This window comes from Hibiscus syriacus, unplaced genomic scaffold (assembly GCF_006381635.1).
Source record: "Hibiscus syriacus cultivar Baekdansim isolate YM2019G1 unplaced genomic scaffold, ASM638163v2 tig00112498_pilon, whole genome shotgun sequence".
Lineage (NCBI taxonomy): Eukaryota > Viridiplantae > Streptophyta > Magnoliopsida > Malvales > Malvaceae > Hibiscus > Hibiscus syriacus.
In genome coordinates, this window is record NW_024063347.1 from 130,505 (window position 1) to 150,318 (window position 19,814).

The 19,814-nt window shown below is 34.9% G+C and overlaps 1 protein-coding gene, 1 long non-coding RNA gene and 1 pseudogene across 2 annotated transcripts; 2 read left to right on the forward strand and 1 right to left on the reverse strand.

The window, feature by feature from the left end:
- Nucleotides 1-31: 31 nt before the first annotated feature.
- On the forward strand, nt 32-11,333 carry LOC120180603 (glycerophosphodiester phosphodiesterase GDPD4-like). Its single transcript, XM_039185914.1, has 9 exons — nt 32-187; nt 1,700-1,786; nt 2,139-2,236; nt 3,159-3,219; nt 9,522-9,590; nt 9,696-9,788; nt 10,104-10,193; nt 10,860-10,987; nt 11,088-11,333. Exons 1-9 carry the CDS (start codon nt 62-64, stop codon nt 11,254-11,256), a joined length of 921 nt encoding a protein of 306 aa, XP_039041845.1. The 5' UTR covers nt 32-61; the 3' UTR covers nt 11,257-11,333.
- A 1,026-nt stretch (nt 11,334-12,359) lies between these two features.
- On the forward strand, nt 12,360-15,934 carry LOC120180582 (annotated as a pseudogene).
- LOC120180583 lies at nt 15,770-17,719 on the reverse strand. The gene is made up of 3 exons (XR_005521695.1): nt 17,682-17,719; nt 16,724-16,726; nt 15,770-15,891 (listed from the first exon to the last, which is right to left on the reverse strand). It is a non-coding gene; the product is annotated as an uncharacterized LOC120180583 (long non-coding RNA).
- Between the last annotated feature and the right edge of the window lie 2,095 nt (nt 17,720-19,814).

Below are 19,814 nucleotides of genomic sequence, written 5' to 3' on the forward strand. Positions count from 1 at the left end.
TGGTGGGAATTGAACGTGCTACCAGTAGAAATGAAACCATCGGTTGGAAGAAGGCGCAGCCATGGAACCCCTCTGTTTAAATTTTCTTCTTTCTATTCAAGGCTTCGTTTTCATTCTCATTCTTCTTGCTTTCATCGCCATTTTGCCTCCCCTTTTCTTCCACTTCAGGCTCCGCCGTTTTCATCAGGTTCCAATACCAATCCCTTATTTTCCCGAATTCGCCGATTTTCTAATTTTGATCAGGATAGGAGTTGTCTCAAATTTTTTTATTTTATGCACCGATAAATTCAAGATGTGGTTGTTTACGAGCAATTATTCCCATTTGATTTGATTTGATTTGATTTTTTTAAATTTTATTTTGAAATTCCTTCCTAGATGACATCGACATTGGATAGGTGAAGGCTTTCTGAATTAATTGCATCATTTGATTTTTTTTTACATGTGAAAACATTGTAGCAAATTTTGAGAAACTAATACTACAATAAAGATCTGTCTTTCAAATAAAGAATTATGTGTGTGTATATATCTTAGCAAGTCCAGGAAATTTCTCCAATTAACTTCTATGTGATGATATTTGCTTGTGAACATTCGAGCTTGTGTAATATCTTTCATTATGTACACTGGACATGCAGTTAATCTATTTTCTAACTCTTTTTCATGTTTTTATGGCTTTGTGTTATTAATTATTTGAGTCACTGCTCGTGACTGAACCATTCGGAAATGTTTCCCATGCTATAAATCTTTGATTTGATATATATTAATCTAATCACTATGTGTTATAAATGAAAAGCATGAACATATAAATATGTAATTGCTTCAGAAATTAGGTCTATGTTTTATCTTCTTTTCATTTAGTCACGGTGAAGATGGTGGTAGGTATTATGGCTAGTTGGAGAGCAGTGTCTAGGAAACGCAGGAACAACTTAGTTTGGACAATGGTGCCGCTTTATTTACTTTGGTGTTTGTGGGGTGAGAGATATAGTAGAGCATTTGATCCAGAGCAGCGTTATGTTCTTAACTCAAAGGCCCAGGTTTTAAGGAAATTTTTTCTTCTTGTTGATTTACATATTTTCTTACTTTTCTGTATTCTTTTCCCCTTGCGGTTTATTTCAGTGGTAAAATTTCAGGCGTGATTGGTGCTTTCCTTTTAGTTTAAGCTTGCCTTGTTATCTCTCTTTCTCTGCACTTTTCTGTACTTCCTGTCTGTTTAATTTGTTTGTTATCATTAAAAGGTGTAAAAGCATATCATAATTTGCATATTCCCTAGATTTTAAGGTTACCTTTGTTTCCTCCAATCAAATTAATATGCAATCAGTAAGGCTGTTTGTTAAACGCTTACACTTTTTGCTAAGTGCAGGGATTTACTTTACTGAATTTCATGTTAAACCTAAACATGGAGGAATCAAACGTAAAATAGAGGTTGATACTTGATATAATTGTATGCATGTGCTCTAAATTTTCAAGGTTATTCTACTTGGTTGATGTTCACTATATGATAATATTGGATGGGCTGCTAAATGATTTAAATATATTATTGTTTCTAAATATTGAAGCATATGGCTTCTGGATACTCATTAAATATTTTTTTTTACAATTCTAACTAAGTCAATTTGTTTAATTCCTCGGTTAAAGGGGATACTTGTCAAATTTATAGGTCCTCAATTACTAGTACGACTTTAATATTATTTTTATCTTGCAGACGCAATTAAGCAAGTGTGGTTGGCTGAACAATCCTCCCCTTGTGTGTGCTCATGGTGGTGACTCAACTAATGCCTTCCCAAACACGGTGAGCATCTCTTCCTTTCTGTAATTGCTTTAGTTAGCTATTTTGCTTGGATTTCAAAAGACAAACTAAAGCTATAAAATTTGATTGCTTATACATCTTAGGGGGATATAATGATCTTGTTTCATACTGTACCTGGTTTCAAGCTTCCTTCGCTTTTTTCTCTTTTTGTGCCTTAGAACTTGAAATTATGCTAATGCTTGGCCAAGGCTAAATTAGCACAAGTTAAATCCTTATAACACATGATGAACTGGCTATGTAGATTACGATGACATTAAATTGATCATGCTTTTTTGTAACTTTTGGGATCTTAGTATTATTCTTGATTGATCTGTCTCTCTTTTATTTTGAGCAGATGTCTGCATATGGTTTTGCTCTTCGTTCTCAAGTAGATTGCATTGAAATTGACATCTCTCGCTCATCAGATGGAGTTTTGTTTGCACTTCATGACAGGTATTTTCATCTCATAATCATATGAGAACTTCCATAAAGGATGTGGTTTTCTCATTCATGTGTACTTTACTTCCATGAATGGTCTCAGTAGTTTTCTTAAATGCTGTGGTCAGATCATATAGAAATATTTTAAAAAACCCAATGCATGTGCTGAAAATTTGACATTCAAGGGTGTGATTGTTCCACATAATTTATTTTTTTCAGAAAATGTTTTTCCGGAAAATATGAAGATTTTCCAGAAAGTAAAGATATTTTGATGTTTGGAAAATGCGGAAAACATTTTATAGAAGTCATTTTCAGTGAAACAAACAAACCCTAAAAAGTAATCAACATCTTTTCATTTATACTCAATGTTGCTATGTCCAAGTCTTCTCATATTTTTATGTTTATCTTCATGTGCCACCTAATTTGTCATATTGTCTCATATAATTTGGTGGACTAAACATTAGATTAATACTATCATACAGGCATACATTCAGTTCTGGACATGGTTTTGGATTTTTCCTTACAGCTATACTGATTCTGATTTATTAGATTGCTGCATATTGGTGGGAGTTTGAAACAATGTTTTCTAATTACTTGATTTATTTGCAACATTATGACTCTTTATTCCTTTTGCCAACTCAAAAAATGGTGATTCATTTTTCTTTTCATCATTGCTGATTTTCTAGAGTGACGTGTTAAGGAAAAACATTTACTAGTAATCTAAGTGACTTTTTAAGTAAGCCGAAAGTGCATTTTGTGGGTGGGTAGTATTACTATTAGGAGTGCTTAACAAATTAACAAAATTATTTGTGTGTAATACTTGATGAAATAATTCCTTAGTCTTGTTGGAGTACAAATCTGGAATTTCTTCCTGCATCTGTATTGCAAGCTTATATTTCAGCTATATGGATACTTGATTTTTACGTTACACAGGCAGGGATTTGCAGCGAATATCTGGTAACAGCACTTCTAAAGTTGGGCACTTGAGATCAAACGAGGTGAAAATATTTCTGAATTGACTCTTATTTGGCTCCGTTGAGTTCTAAGGAATCCATTTGTACATGTATGACATATGTAACCTAATAATTGTGCTTTATGTATGTCATACATACAAGGAGCGAGACACAAACCAGAAAGAAAAAAAATAGTCAATTGAATTAAGATGTTTTCATTTCTATCTGATTTGACTGTTTATTTTGTTGTTGTTAATATTTTTATTTTCTGGCATGCAGTCTCCCCTTACTAATTATGATATTAAAATTTTAGGCTAAAGTACACAAATGGTCCCTCGACTGTAGAGCATTGTTTTATTGAGTCCCTCGACTATTAAAAGTTACAAAATGGTTCCTTGACTATATAGTGTTGCTTTATTGAGTCCCTCGACTATATAAAAGTTACAAAATGGTCATCCGACTATTCATATATTCCAAACTCGTCTTTTTCGCTTAAAAGATTGACGGATTGACAACAACCTGAGTTGAACGTTAACCCTCTTATTGTGATTTGATAAAATCTGATTCCAAATTCTCAAACGATTATCATATCTCAGCCAACAAGTTAACATTCAGCTCAGACTGTCGTCAATTTTTTAATGAAAAATGATGAGTTTGGAACATATGAGTAATTGGGTGATCATTTTGTAACTTTTAATAGTGGAGGACTCAACAAAGCAACACCCTATAGTCGGGGACCATTTGTGTACTTTACTCAAAATTTTGATGGTTTTTCCTTGTAAAATATTGGATTGGAGAAAATGTGCTTCCCTTTGGCTTAAGCTAGGAAATATTAATTTCTTGAAGAATTGCTTGATCACATAATATTTCAGTCTGAACAAGAAGATTCAATTTAACTCGTGAAGAATTCTATCTATGTATGAGGTCCTAATTGATTAGTTGGTTTTAAATTTTTTATTGGAAAAAATATGCTTTTTCATGATAGTAGATAGTATGATATATATATATATATATTTATGATATTGGGTGTATGAACTATGAAGAGGCGAAGCTCCACCTTCTCTCTAAAAATTTAGGCTTTTTCAAAAATTTCTTTATTTATCCCCTTCGAATCATTTAGATGGCGAGCCAGTTGAGAAGATCTGGTGGGAAGAATTGCGTTACAGTTATTATTTTCAATATTCCAGATTGTCTTCATTATCAAGGTCTTAGGTTATTGTTCGATAAATATGGCGAGGTGGTCGATTCTTTCATCCCTAGCAAAAGAAGCAAGGGAGGTAGCAAATTCGGTTTTGTCCGATTTTCTAGTGTGGAGGACGCGAGGAGGGCTATCATCTGTGCCGATAGATCTTGGATTCAAGATAAAAAGGTTAGATTTTTCATGGCGAGATTTCAACCTCGTGATGCTTTTTGGAGGAAAAAGTTTTCTGGTTCAAATTCTGCTGTGGTCAAGAGTAGTGAGGCGGATGTTAAAGAGGTGCCCATTATTGGTGTAGTTGACGAGGATAAGCTAATTACTCTTAGAGATAGTTTGGTTGGTTGGTGCAGAAAATTTATAAAAATGAAAGAGCTAGCTGCTATTATGCACAAGGAAGGCATATTAGGCCCGAAAATTATGAGGTTAAGTGGTTTAGCTATTTTGATCATAATTGAAGATGAAGAGAGTAGAGACTATACTCTAAAAAATCAGATTGGAGCGTTGAATAAATGCTTTGACAAAGTGGATTTGTGGTCGGAAAACTTTCAGTGTAGCAGCCGACGGGCATGGTTATCGTGTAGAGGGATCCCACCGTTTGTGTGGTGCCATTCAACTTTCAGAAACATTGCAGAAAAATGGGGAGCTCTTATCTCCATTGACATAGGAACCTTTAATCCTGGCTCGTTTGATAGGGCCTGTTTTCATATCATTACGAACCGCAAAGATCGAGTGGAAGAATCATGTGTTTTGAAAGTCGGGGAACAGTCTTTTACAGTATTTGTTTATGAGTTTGAACCTTGCTTTAGCCCAGATTCCGTCTGGGTTGATTCGTCTGTGTTGGAAACGTCAGTTGCCTCCCCATTGCCCACGGAGGGGGAGCTTATTGGTGTCTCGCCAGTTAAGCCTTCCGAGTTGGTGGTAGATGCTGGAACGTTTTCTCGAGTTAATCTTGATTCCACTAATATTAAGGAAGCTCAGCTAGAAACTCGAGCGTGTTTTGAAGGCACGCATACTGGTGGTGGAACGTGTGGTTCAGGTGCCGAGGAAGTAGGAATTGGTCCTTGTTCCGATGAGGTATGGGCTGTGGAAGTTGTGTCCCTGACAGTCCGTTACGGGATAGCTGCGCATGGGTCTTCTTTGGAGGTAGCTAAGGGGGCGCAAGTGGGGTCTAATGTGCATGGGCATAAGCTGCCGTTTTGTGATAACCCGACAAATTGTAATGGGGCATCTACGCTTGGTTCAGTTGGCCAGAGGAGTGCAGATCTTAATATTTTGGAGGGAGCTAGTGGGTTACACGTGGGCTCAGGTTTGGATGTGTGTGATGCTAGAGTTGATAGTGCATTTTCGAAAGATGGGCAACACATGTTTCTTGATGTTAGTGGTAGGCGTTTGGCTCCAATTAGAAATGTTGGTTCACGACAGACCAAGGTATTATTAAATAGTAATAGGTTCTTGGAGATCCCGAATGTTAGTTCGGTTAGTGGGACAATTGTGCAGGATTATGCCTGTCAAACTGGTGGCACTTTGCATGCCTTGGAGAGTGTTAGTAGGGTGCACGTTGGGTGGGTCTAAGGATGTAAGTAAAGATAACGTGCAGCTGCCAGTTGTGCCGTCCTCGACCATGCCTACTGATGGAACTAAGGTATTGGTGGTACACGAGGAAGTGCCTGCTGGTCAGGGGATGGGGCTATCGAAATCCGAGAAAGTGGATGGGCGTCAGAAACTAAGAGATTTGGAGGAGAGAAATGCTATATTTAGTTCTCTCCGAAATTTTCAAGAAAAATTCTCGGCCATCAAAGGAACCCTCGTTAGAGTCAAAGCAAGAATTCTCAGAGGAAGGTGCATCGAGAGGAAGTTTTTTATGATCTTGAAGGCTCTAAAGTTGGAGGTTCGAATGGTCTATGTCGTCAAGTCGAGCTAGAAGAGGCAACTAGGCGGAAGAGGCAGTAAGGCGGAATAAGATTCTTGTACTCTTCGTGTGGAAGTTCAGGGCTATTTGTTTTTGATCTTGGATTTTATGGTTTGAGTCAGCTGTGATATTCGGCCTCTACTTTAGTTGTTTTGTTTATGTGTTGGTTTTCGGGCTTAGTTTAGGTGTTAAGTCTGGTCAATCATTTTTGTGACTGTTGTTATAGCTTAGATGGATTTCGCTATGTTAGTGTTGCTGTATAGGGTTTTTCCGGCTGTTTTGGGTTGTTTGTTTATGTTAGGGAGGCGATTCTGGTTGTATCTTATGTTTCTTATGGTTAATGAAATCTTAAGGCACTCTTTTCCTCCTTCCGCTGATTAAGAAGCTTTTCTACAAGCTCCTTTAATCAAGAAGGAGGTTTTTAACGACGCCTTCAATTCCTATCAAAAAAAAAAAAAAAACTATGAAGAGGCTTTAAGCCTTTAACATTGTTTGTTCTGTATTATTTTCCGTTTCTGAAAATATAAATTTACTATTGGAGCTTAGTTAGTTTGTCCTTGTATGTTATGTGATTATTACAGTCGCAGCAATAGCTGGAAAATATCAGCAAGAGATGCTGTGTTGTATTTAAATGTTTCATTTTTATTTGCTTTGAAAAAAGGCACGGTTAAACATTTGAAAAGTTATTTTAACAGCTATAGGTGATGCTTTACCTTTCCCTCTACCTAGTTCTGTTCGCATGTTTTCATGCTCATGTATATTTTTAAACAGATTGTCTTGTTATGAAAACAAAAAGGTTAAATAGCCTGTAAAATAAACTTGAATTGTTGCCTTCTCATTTTAATGACTTTTCCTTTTCTTGTTCTTCCTTTAAGTAAATTGGATTTATTTATTTTGTTTCTTGAATTTATTTTTCAAACGTACATGTTCTTTGAATTGGAAATAAGATAAGGACCTACATATCTAGGGAATACTTGTCATCATTCAACACCAACTCATTAGCCCATGCTATTCTATAGTTGTTAACGGTGTAGCAGTTAGTAACAAGACACTATGCTTTTCAAAATTTAAGAGCTCATAAGCTTTCACACCCTAACACACATTTTGTATAACAAGTTTCTTTGCCTCCACTTTGCACTTTTAATTTTTTCTGTGTATGCAAAATGATTACATTGTTCACCATTCGAACTTGATTGAATTTCAGCCTCCAAATTGGTCTCATTTTCATGAGTGTTTCTTTGAACTTGTTTTATAAATTGGCATGCTATTGCTTAAACTTCAAAGAAGTTCTAGTTGTTTAAGAAATACTAGAGATAATCTTAGTTAGCATCCAATAGATGATTGGTGCACTTTTCTTAGTTTTCTTATTTTAATAATTGTCTGGAGTTAATAATATCATATATGGGTTTTAAGTCCTTGTAAGGTAAGTGTCTTGCCAAAAAACTTGTCAACTGACGAGGTAAGTAGGTGAAAGAAACAAAAAACTTGATTTAGATAATTTATTTAGGTCAGAAGTTCTTTGGTGGATGCTTTTCCATTGTAATATTTATTTGTTCAGTAATTTTCAGTCGGTATCCATATAAAAAGACAAATGTCTAACTTTATTTTAAACATTCAAGATTTCTTGGTCCATTATAATAGTCCTATTAATATACTTCTAACAACTTATTTTTCGTCAGTTTTCATTGTTTTATTGTTTCGGGAATCCTGGAAAACAATTCTCCTTTTCTTTCTCTTTCTTCAGCCCCGTTTTCGTTCAAAATTTAACCATTTTTTCATAAAAGCCAGAATATGTTGTGGAAATGAGGATCTCCTAATTGGCTTGAGTCATATTTGTTCAGACTTTACTGAAGCGTGGAGAACTTGGAATTGTATTGATTTACGTAATTTTTAATAACGGTAAAAATTCTTATTTATTTTTCAAGAGAAAGACCTTGAATTTGGACCATATCTCCTTTTCTCGTAAGAAATTGAAATAGAATTTGAAAAATTAATCTTAGTTAATGGAGAAGTCATGGCAAATTAGTTCTTAGTATTCAATTTAATATGAACCATTTATTATGAAGTGAATATTTGTCTTTGTTAGCTTGATCGATCAAATGAATAATGTCAAGAGAGGGAGTGAATTGACTCTTTTAAAATTGTGGAAGCAATTGAAAAATAGAAATAATTTACACAATGATCTAGAGTGGTTTGATTTCTGAACCGAGTATACATACACTACCTTAGCTATCCACATTAAAATTTTTCTCAAATTCACTAAATTTTTTTACCTTTGAGTATAGGTGTAAACTTACAACAATCCCTTAAGGTTTATACCTTAGAACGCCCTCTCAAAGAGAAATACAAATTAACTAACTGGAAATTTCCTCAAAATGATTTAATGTTTGCAAAGATACTCTTTGATGTTGGTATATCTTCTCAAGGATGTTTGTCATGGTTGTGATGCTTGGGGCTTATTTTTATACCCTCTCTATGGTTACTAGCCATTTGGAGCCTTTGTGGATGCAAAAGGGCCGTTAGGAGCATTTATGACACAAGGGATCAATTAATAAATTTTCAAAAATATGATCGTTGCCAGCCAAGGGATTGATCCTTTGAGGGAAGGGATCGATTCTTATAGAAGGGACTTTAAATTATTTTTGAGATATTTAATTAATTCCATAGACATTTTTACAATTATTTGTTATGTCAAAATATTATAATTCAAACTTCAACAGTCTTCCACCTGAAGTTGTAATTAAGAAAAAACTAGAAAAGTATTCCAATGGAGGGGAGCTGGACCCCATGGTTGATTGGGTTTCTTTATGTTGGCGAGGTATGAATTTGATTGTCCCGTATAATTTTGTTTTTGCTTTAAAATGAAACAAGAAGGTATTTTACCACTAGCAGCAGTTAATGCATCTAACCTTTTGCACTAATTTTAGTTGTTCACTGATCCTTATTTAATTTTAATATTTTCCCAGAAAAAATGATAACCTACAATAAAGCAGAATGGTTCTTTTGTTTGTTAGTTATGTTCTTTTCAAATTTCAAATTTCTGTGGTTTACTGCCGTGACAGTTCAGAGTAATACTGATTTTCTTTAATCTTTTGCATGATTTATTATTGAAACTGTAAAATGTTAATCTCCAATTGAAGGGAAATTCCATGGGACCATTCTGGTTTTCTTATATCTATCTCATATAAGGAAAGCTGTTTATTAGTAATGTTGATTGAGATTGTATGTTTTGTTTTGTAGATAAAAGAACTAGATGTCTATCATCATTCTGGTAATTCAAAGATACCTACAATTGAAGATGCTTTGACGGTATGTTCAGGATAGTGTTTCATCTGCCATACTATATTCTACTATTGGTGGTTTCTTCTATCAAAAGGTAAATGATGAATATCTGATTATGGTTCATCCGGATAGTTGATATCAACATCAGTTAGGCAGGTGATTCTAGATGCCAAGGTGGGGCCTCCATTATATGAAAAGGGGCTTGCAAAAGATATTCTTTCCACTGTGAGTTATTTCCACTGCAGTTATTTTCTTTTATCTATTGTTCTGTCATGACTAGTTTTTCAATGTGATTGTGACACTGTATAATAGTTCATGAGGTTTTGTACAAGACAACGCATGGGAAGATTACAGTTTTACCTGCTTGAAAGTTGATTTAGGAAACTGTAGGAGACTGTCTGTCTATATCAATGGAAAAGATGAATTGAAATTTCCAAATAAATTTAAGTATAAATGCTTGAAGTATTATACTGTTTTATCGACCTAGATTTCTTAATTCTAGGCCATTTTGCTTAAAAGTTTTATTGTAAAAAATTTCAGGTTGAGAAGATTCGGTGCAAGAATTGCCTCATTTGGGCTAAAAGCGATAGTTTACTGAGGGACATAATCAAACTCTCGTCAGATGTTAAGGTGAGACGAATTGGACTGTTTTGAGTTATTTTGGATTTCCCCCCTATAAGAATAACTACTTTTGGAAGGGTTATTGCGATGCCTTATGAATGGCTATCTTACATTGGCATATTGTGACATGCTTGATGACAATCATATTTGGGCTATGGAGATGGGCAATAGCTGATTTGATTTGACTAATCCTTCCAATTCATTCAAATTTTGGCTTACTAAGAAGTCAGACCAGTTGTTTCAAACCTAGGATTCCAGCTACCATAGAGAAACACAAAGAACCCTTTACCTTGTGCAACACGTCCTTTCACATATGTGGCCTAGGAACTCGAACTCTTTCCCTTCTACTCGACTTTTGTTTCCTTCCTTTTTCCTTCTTTTCTCACTGACCAGTTCATCTGTGTTGCAAGTTCTCATAGATTTGTGTTGACATATTGTGCTTCATGTCATGTCTTTGTGAAATTATAGGATGTCTTGACTTTTCTTGCAGGATCCTAATTTGGCTTTTAGAAAAATATCAGTTCTGTATTACAATTCGTGAACTCAATATGGATACTGTCTAGGGGTGCTTTTGCTTTAATTGTGTTCCATCTCAACAAAGGCTATATAATGTGGGAGCCGTTAAACTTAGCTTCTAACCACTCACATTCAATCGGTTTGTGGATGAACTCACAGGTAGGCTACATTATTATGGCGGATCCCCATTCTGGGGCTCGAACTAGCTTATTTAGAATGAAAGGGGCCAAGGTGACAGGCGTATACCACCAATTGATTAATGAAAGATTGGTTAAGACTCTGCATGGGTATGTAACTCATATTGAGCTAACTATTGGTGTAATGTAATCAATGTTGTATACAGTATGCAATTGTGATCCATTGCTTGAGATGTTATGGTCTCAACAGGAGGGAGAAGAAGGTATATGCCTGGACCGTCGATGATGTTGAGTCCATGACGACGATGTTGCATGCGCATGCGGATGCCATTATTACTAGCAACCCCACTTTACTTCAACGTACCATGCAAGACAAAAGAACACAATGCCTTGAAGAAGGTTTTTCTTTAACACGATGACAATTCGTGTTTGTTTTTCAGTATTTGATGGTATATGCTGTAAACTAATCATGCAGAGAGTAGAATTTAAACCGTGAAGCGCCAATGCTACTTAATTATCGAAACAATAAATTTATCGATTTATATCATAGATTAAACTTTTAACATTTTTTCGGTACTATATGATTACATCACATGAATGAAACAGTAATATATGGGAAAAGTTAATTAATACTTGATTAAAAAAATGATTAGAATGTATAAACGTGGGAAATTTAGTATCTCGAGTTAAATCATAATATAAGAAAAAAATATGAATTCTATGTAAAAAAATAAAATAATTAAATTCAATAATAATTTTTTTATATGTTATTATATATATATATATATATAGTACTGTATTTTGCATATTCAAGATAAATTATCATAATTTGGAATGAGAAGATGAGAAAAGAAATATGGCGATTATGCTAAATTGATGCCTAATTACATCACAAGTATTATACTAAATTGTTCCTTTTATTAGTCTTTTCTTTGCCTCTGTTGCACTTAATCATCTAACGAACGAACCCATTTATTACGCAGCTAAAATTTCATACAATCACGTTCATTTATGAATTTATTTGAAAGTTATATATATATATTTAAAAATCTACTATTTTATCTTGTTTTTCACCAAATTAAATTAATGGGTAAGCTAAATATTTAATTACGTAGTTTTTTTACGGTTCTGTTTTAGTCATTATACTTTTATTTTTAAAATCATTCTTAAAGTTATGTTTTGATTCTGTTTTAGTCATCCGCTATTTAAAAAAATTACAAAATTGCTAGTATGATTTTTTATTATTATTCTTCAATGAAGATATAATATTATCTTATAGTGATATGTTAATATAACTTAATTTTTTAATAGCGGATGGCGAAAACAGAAATGAAAAATATAATTTTAGATATGATTTAAAAAAAAACAGTTAGGTGATCGAAATAAAATTATGGTAATAGTATGGTAACTAAATACATAGTTTACCCTAAATTAATTTCACTTCATCTCAAGTTGCAAACAAGCGGCTGCCTGTCGGTTAAGGAAAAACGGTGCTTTGCTCTCTTCTTCTTACCTATTTCCCACGTATTTTGTAAATAAAGAATCACAGTTTTTTTCCTATCATTATGGCAATGAAGGTTTGGCTCAACAAAAAGATCGTGGATCCTCTTCTCCAGATCCTCCGCAAGTAAGCTATACCTTACAATTTCATTCATATATTTCTATGTATAAATCTGATTGCTCATTGCTTTGCACTTACAGGGGAGCAGAACCCAGGCAGTTGGCCTTCTCTGCAGCGCTGGGGTTCACTTTGGGAATTTTTCCAATATGCGGTAATATTTCCCTTTTTTGGTTCTTTGTTTTTTCTTTTGATTGGTTGTTGATAATATTATCTGAAGCAAAATGAAAAATGCTGCAGGGGTTACAGTTTTGCTTTGTGGGATGGCAATAGCGTTGTTGGGATCTCATTGCCATTCTCCAACTGTCATGCTTGCTAACTTCTTGGCTACTCCGATCGAGTTGAGGTGATTTATTCTTCTGTTTTCATTCTAATTTTTTTGTTCCCCCTCCCTCCTTTTTTGGATTGCTAAGTTACTTTTATTTCACTTTGTTTTATCTATGGATGTATCTTCGTTGTCGTCTAGTCTGGTGGTGCCCTTCCTTCGCTTTGGTGAAATGTTATCTGGTGGACCTCATTTTCCCTTCACTTCTGATGCTTTGAAGAAAGTTTTGACTGGGCAAGCTTCGAGTGAACTCCTCTTTAGTATCGCCCGTGCTGTAAGTATCCATTTTCTACGCCTACCTTATTCCACTTCTTTTAATGATATGCTTGTCCCTCCTTGCACTTTATTCGATTCCATCTTCTTGATTTGGTTTTCCTAGATTGGCATGGCAATTTTGATATAATTGAATAATAAATTGTTAATTGAACCAAATTGAGCTTAGAAGCTTGAAATTTCAGTGATAGAAGGTTTCCCCAGAAACCCCTACTTTATTTGAATGGTGTATGGGCGAAAGTAGCAATCATGAATTAGTGTTGAATCAATTAGCCATCTGAATTTGTTAAGCTTATTCTTCTACCTTAACATGTTAATGTGTCCTCATCATCTATGTCTGATTGTATTTTCAATAATCAGGTAAGAGGCATGTGTCTATGTGATAATTGATTTTTCTTCCCAAGTTGTCTGAATGGAAATTTGCTTGCGTACACATGTTTTAATATGAAACATGGAAATGTTTTTGGTAAAGGTTTATATATTTGACTTTCTTGTGAGCATAAATCTCCAATCCCGTTGGCAGAAAATCAAGCATCATCTATGTGGCATTTATCATAACACTGTCTAGAAATAGAGATGAGTGTGAGCTTGTCATACTTGTTCATTTCTATGTGAGAAATTTAAAGATGATTTTTTCTTTATTTAAATTTTACTACTTTTTGAAGCGGCTAGTACGTTTCTATCCACCATTATAGGCTGTGTGATTATGTACGAGTGTATAATTAAATATTATTTTACCAATTGGTAAGTCTCTCATGTCTGCTGTTATCCTGTAGATATAGGGGATTGGCAAAACTCTATGCAAAATTGAACGCATTTTCTTAACATGAGTTTTCTTGTTTAGTTTATGCTGGAGCTTGTCCTGAACATAAAACAGAACATCATTCTTGATCTTCCAGCACATTGACTAAACTTATTTTTAAAAATGTTTACTGCCGATTCTTGGCTGACGGCTTAGCATGATATTTGTTTGTTGAGGTTTCATGATATGCAGCTGATGTTGCAAATAATTGGTGTTGTCAATGGTTTCCTCTCCTTTCATAGTTTAAATAAGGGTCAATTACATATTTTCTGCTTGAATTATAGCTAAATGTCAATTTGGCGTCTGAAGAAAATAAGTTTGCAAATACATACACCAACTTTCATTCCCTTGTGTAGACTGAACACCTCACAAACTCTGTTATTCAAATGGGGGGACATGATAAGAACTAGAAATTGGAGTTAGACAAATGGCACGCCGAATCATCTGTTGTTTGCCTCATCTTGATTAATAGAGTTATCTTAAGGTGCAATCTATTTAACGGAAGCAAAGATCGAGTGTCTAACTGCCAATTTTCAAACTTTAGGTACCAATTTGAATATTTGATCCATAGTTCAGGCTCCAAATGTGTCATTAATCTCATAAAGATGATACGCATCTTATTGTGAAGATCTATAAGGTTTATCCTATGTGCACAGGTTTTGCAACAAAAACTGAAATTTTATGATTTGAAAGTCTGCTGTGTGTGAGAGAGAGAACTTTGAAGAAAGGCTGAATCTATTAGATGCAGATTGTAAAGGATCTTGTAATTGAGAACATTATTTTAAGTTTGTTTTTAGGCGTTTTCCCCTCTTTAAAAAGTGTATTCATGGTATTCTATGATTGTTGCCACATCTCTTATCTGACATCGGCTTTAATGTTGAAGAGTCCAAAAACTATGCACCTATAGACAACCTATCCCAGAGTATAATTCGGTCATGATCATGAGAGATACAAAAATCGGAGAAGACGGAGGAGAATTGGGAAAATTGGAAATAGGGTTAGGGATTTCAAATGAGGAGATTGGTACTGCCAGCAGTGAAGGGAGTCATGGCAGCAACAACCAGCAGCACCTGCAAGGGAATCAAAATGTTAGATACAACTGTATTGCCAGTTGGTAAATGGGATAGGGTTGGTACAATATAAAGATATAAAGCAATGTACTAGGTAGGTCTTTCCTTATGATTGAAATGAATGAAATCTCAGTTTTCTTGAATTCCCTTTCTTCTCTTCTTTAATCTCTATTTTCTCTATTTTCTTCGATTACTCTTCTTCTATTTTCTTCGATTACTCTTCTTCTTTCGCAGTGTCATAACAATTGGTATCCAGAGCCACAACTCCTGACAAAGCAATCAAAACTATTATTTTAAATTCCCATAATCTTTTCATGCTATTGGTAGTCACTTCCGAGCTGCAACCTTCATATGTGCAACTAGTTAGAATTGTACCAGGGAATCTAATCTCAACATCCTCTTTGACTTCTACTTGATCTTTACTGCCTTTAGTGTTGGCTTCCCCTCCTTTTATGACAAATTCAGTTTCCCCCATTCTTTTTGTAGTGTAGTTTTTAACATTCTGCTCTTTTCTCCAAATTGACATTAGTATAGTTTGAAGTGGAAAGGGCCCTTTTTTACCCTATAATCTATATGCTACAAATACGATTATATATGCTTTTAGGTGATGGAATTTTATCAAAAGATGTCATTGTGGACTTTATGCAATTGCACACTAGTTGAGAGTTGAGACTTGTCTTATCAATGTAGAATTAAATTTAAAAACCATCCTATGGAAATTGTTGCAGTTGTTGGGATGGCTTGTATCATGACCTATTATTTTGGTCACACTCTACGCGATATTTTTGCCAATTTTCAAGTTTGTCGTCCCCAAGTTCGGGAGTGTTCCATTGAGCCCAAGGAAACAACATTATTCACATTCAGAAGTTGGGCTCAAGGCTAGGTAGGTTTGACTCTTGTTGTAACTTTGTATATTTCTTTCACAGAATGCATTGACAGGAAACTGCAATTATACATGTTTCTAGCCTGATAATATGATAACTCCGTAAAAATGTCATATTTGAGACCTTTTCAATTAAGTTATTGACTGTCTAAAAGCCCATTTAGGATCATATAGATGCATTTAGGAGCATATGGTTGCATGTGGTGAAATTTTGTTTGTCGCGACATTTTATTTTGTAATCAGTGCTGCATTATGGGGAAGATGTTTTTCTAGTGATGTGCAGGATTTGGGAGCAAGGAAAAGCAAAAGGGGAATACCGTGACAAAAGGAGACTGTTGAGCAAAATGCAAATGCCGAACTGGTTGGCATTTCGAGAGCGATTAAAACGAAAGAAATATATTTTTAGTAAGAGCCAGCTGTCACGGCATACAAAAGTGCTTTATGCAATCAGCATTAAAGGAGGGGTCAATTACCATCTTTGTACCAACTTTCACATAAAAAGAATAAACTTTAGTAAGAGTCAGTTGTCACGGCATAAAAAAGTGCTTTATGCAATCAACATTAAAGGAGGGGCCAATTACCATCTTTAACACAAAAACCCTAGGTTCATTCTCCCCTATAAATAGAAGATGAAGCCTGACTTTTTGAAAAAAAAGGGAGAGAGATTTTTAGACAGCCGCCAAGAGCCTAAAAATTCGGAGAAAAAGTTCTTCGTCAATTCCATTTGTCGTGGCATTCCTCCGTTGACAGGTTAGAGGGAGTGGCGTTCTAGGCGTCCGAGAAGAGCTAGTTCGCTAGGGGCAGTTCGTGGTGGTCGAGGAGAGCATCCAGCAGTGCACGTTGAAGGCTTTTCCTCCTTCCCTTAGTTATTTGCTTTCATATTTTGTTATTTGGGTTGTAAGGAACGAATGATACTTGCTTTGTGCTTGTTTATTTCGAACCCCACCATGAACTAAACCTATTTGGTGGGAGTTCATTTTGGATATTTAAGTTTTGCTTTAATGAATGATTGTTTTTCTATGTTATTAATTGTTTTGTTTATGGATCTTAATGCCTTAAGGTTGTAGGAGCTATAAGAGTAGCAATTCCTTAGGAGATTACTAAGTGTTCGAGAGAATATCTAAGTAGCACATCCTTAGTATTCGAGAGAAACTAGGGAGGAACCACATAAGCAAGGGGTTCTAGATAGTAACTAGGCCTAATCCACCTTAGAGATAAGGCTAGGATTTCATTCGACTAAAAGGAATTGTGCATGAGCGATAGGTTAGATGTTAATGCTGCCGCAAAAAGGTATTGCCCAGACATATCCTATTATCTGGACCAATAGGATCCCTGCAGTAGCTAACGCCAATCGGTTTTGCCAAGGCATCTTCAATCTGTCGAGTCCCTTAACTAGAGATAGCATAGGGCACCCTTAGTAAACTCTGTCGGGCAGTTAAGACATAGAAGTAAGACCATTCTGAGAAGTAAACTTAGATTTTCCTAAGTGACTCCTATCACTCATTCCCATAATAGCTTGTCGTGTGAGGAGTCTAAAGTTCTTATAAGCAAACCCAGTATTTACAGTTTATTTTGTCGTTACATTTTCAGTTGTTTATACTCAGCACGATTCAATTTGCCATAACATATCCATCTGCTACTACCTTATCACCATTCTATTTTCGCAACATCCATCTCATTTTGCCACAACATTATCATTTGTTTATACCATTATTAACTTTACTTAGGTGACAAAGTAAAGTGCCGTGACAAGTTTATTTGATTTCCCCCAATCCCTGTGGAGAACGATACTCACTCATCATTTTATTACTTGTTCGATTGTGTATATTTGCACACATATCCGCACCATTTATAGTACTCATACCGAGCGGACATAATACTTTGTTATATATAAGTGACTTCTGGGAGCTTGATCCATGAATAAAGAATGTAGTTTATGAGCTTTACTGTGTAGAGTATTGTTAGTGAGCTTGTATGCATCTGGATATGTATATTACATTACTTTATAGTATCATATTACAGTATGATATATTATTTTATAGTGCCATATTACAGCAGTGAAATTCTACTTGACTAATGGATAATGAGAAAGTTTGGTCGTTGCTGAAATTGATTTTCATATTTCAACTAAAAAAAACTAAAGAAAATATAAAAGACGTTATCATTGTAGCTCTATTAACTTTTTTTTTTTTTTGGAATTGGAATCTTGTGGATGTCCATCAACGAGATACTTGATGGTCGTATCTTTCTCTGTCATGGAATTAATCAGAAATTTGATTGCCAGTGGAAGAATGGTTGAAGTCAATGAAGAGGGACTTTGGAAAATATAAATATATATAGCCAATTAAACATCAATTCATGTTGGATAAGGATATATTCGATTTCTAAGGTTATTTAGATAATTTTAGAGCTTCGTATATTTTCTAATTAAATTAAAATTAAAATATTATTTTTTTCCGAATAAAAAGTTACTTTTATGTTAATTTAGGTCAAATAAGTAACTTGACCCTCAGACAAGTGAATGTTGGATATTTATAGTAAGAAGATAAGGTTGTGCAGTCCGTGGAATCTCCAGTGGGAATCCACAGCTAGCTGAGTAGAAAAAGGTTAAGCAAGATCCGGTGAAGAAGCACAAAACCAGGTCTGGTCTAGTATGTTCTGGTTCTTTCTCCAATACAGTTAGGGATTGATACATGATTTTATGTTAAGACGTGCGAATTTAAAAAATTATATTAAAACTTTAGACAGTACGGAATTATTAAATTTAGGAATACGAGATTAGGTCGTCAATTAAAAATATAAAAAATTATTTAGATTATATATGCATTTAGATGTTTTAGAGATGTGACCGCACCCCTCTTCCGGTCCATCCCTAAGCACAATACATGGCAGGCAGGCAGCAGCGGGATTTACCATTTGATTCGAACAAATATCACCTTCGTTACCTGACTGAACTCCTCCCAAGCTTCATAGCAGTGAAAAGAAAAGTGAAAAACAGAGTGTGTGATTGAATGCGTACTGTCTTTATTGGCGAGGAAAAAGCACATGGATTAATAATTCAAAGCCAAAGGGAGAGTTGTTTTGTTCCACATGGAAACATCCATGTGAAGCCATTTCTTTTCGTTTCTGCTCCATTTGGTCCCTTCACTGCTCGTTTTCACATAATAACCACGTTCAACACAACCACTTATATATATTTTAACATATAGTATATAAATAAATATAAGGAATAAAGAAATCGAGACAGATGGTGACGGATTGGTCGGTGTCGGAGTCTTGAAACTTTGAATTCCCAGAGTTGGAAGCAATAGGCAAATGATGGGACATGGGGCTCACAAATGTTTCCTTCAACAATAATTGTCAAACATAAATTTCATATTCCATTTATATAAAAAAGAAAGATCTTCCTCCTCTATAAATATAATCATTTTCCACAGAGAGATTTATTATTTCTGCAATACAAACAATGAAGGCCAAGTTGCCAGCACAATTCATCCTATTATGTCTCTTAACATTCCATCTATTTTCTTCTTCTTCAATGTTGCTGACGGGAAGGAGATCCCTAGATCAGATGCCATGGCCTCACCACCACAAAGACATATATCCCAATGCAAAGGTAATATTATACAAAAAATGGTTTTGGTTGTTGAGTATGGCAAAACAACTAAGGAATTGATCATGGTGTGCATGTATGCAGGTAACACTTGATGAATCTAATGAGCATACGGATGATGATGAGAATGTTAATTACCACAGAGATTATCATGGGGTCACTACTCATCCAACTCCAACCCCAAAACATCCCAAGCCATAGAATTTTATTTACGACTTATAAGCCTCTCATGTAAGCACTGCAATGATGCTCAAATATGTACCTCATCTGAAAATCAATACATGGTTGATTTTTTTCATCTAGCTAAGTTAATTGAAAGTATTCAAACTATTCAAAGATAACAAAAAGTGAAATGTAAAGAGAAAGATGGTTGGTAACAAGATGTTAATGATG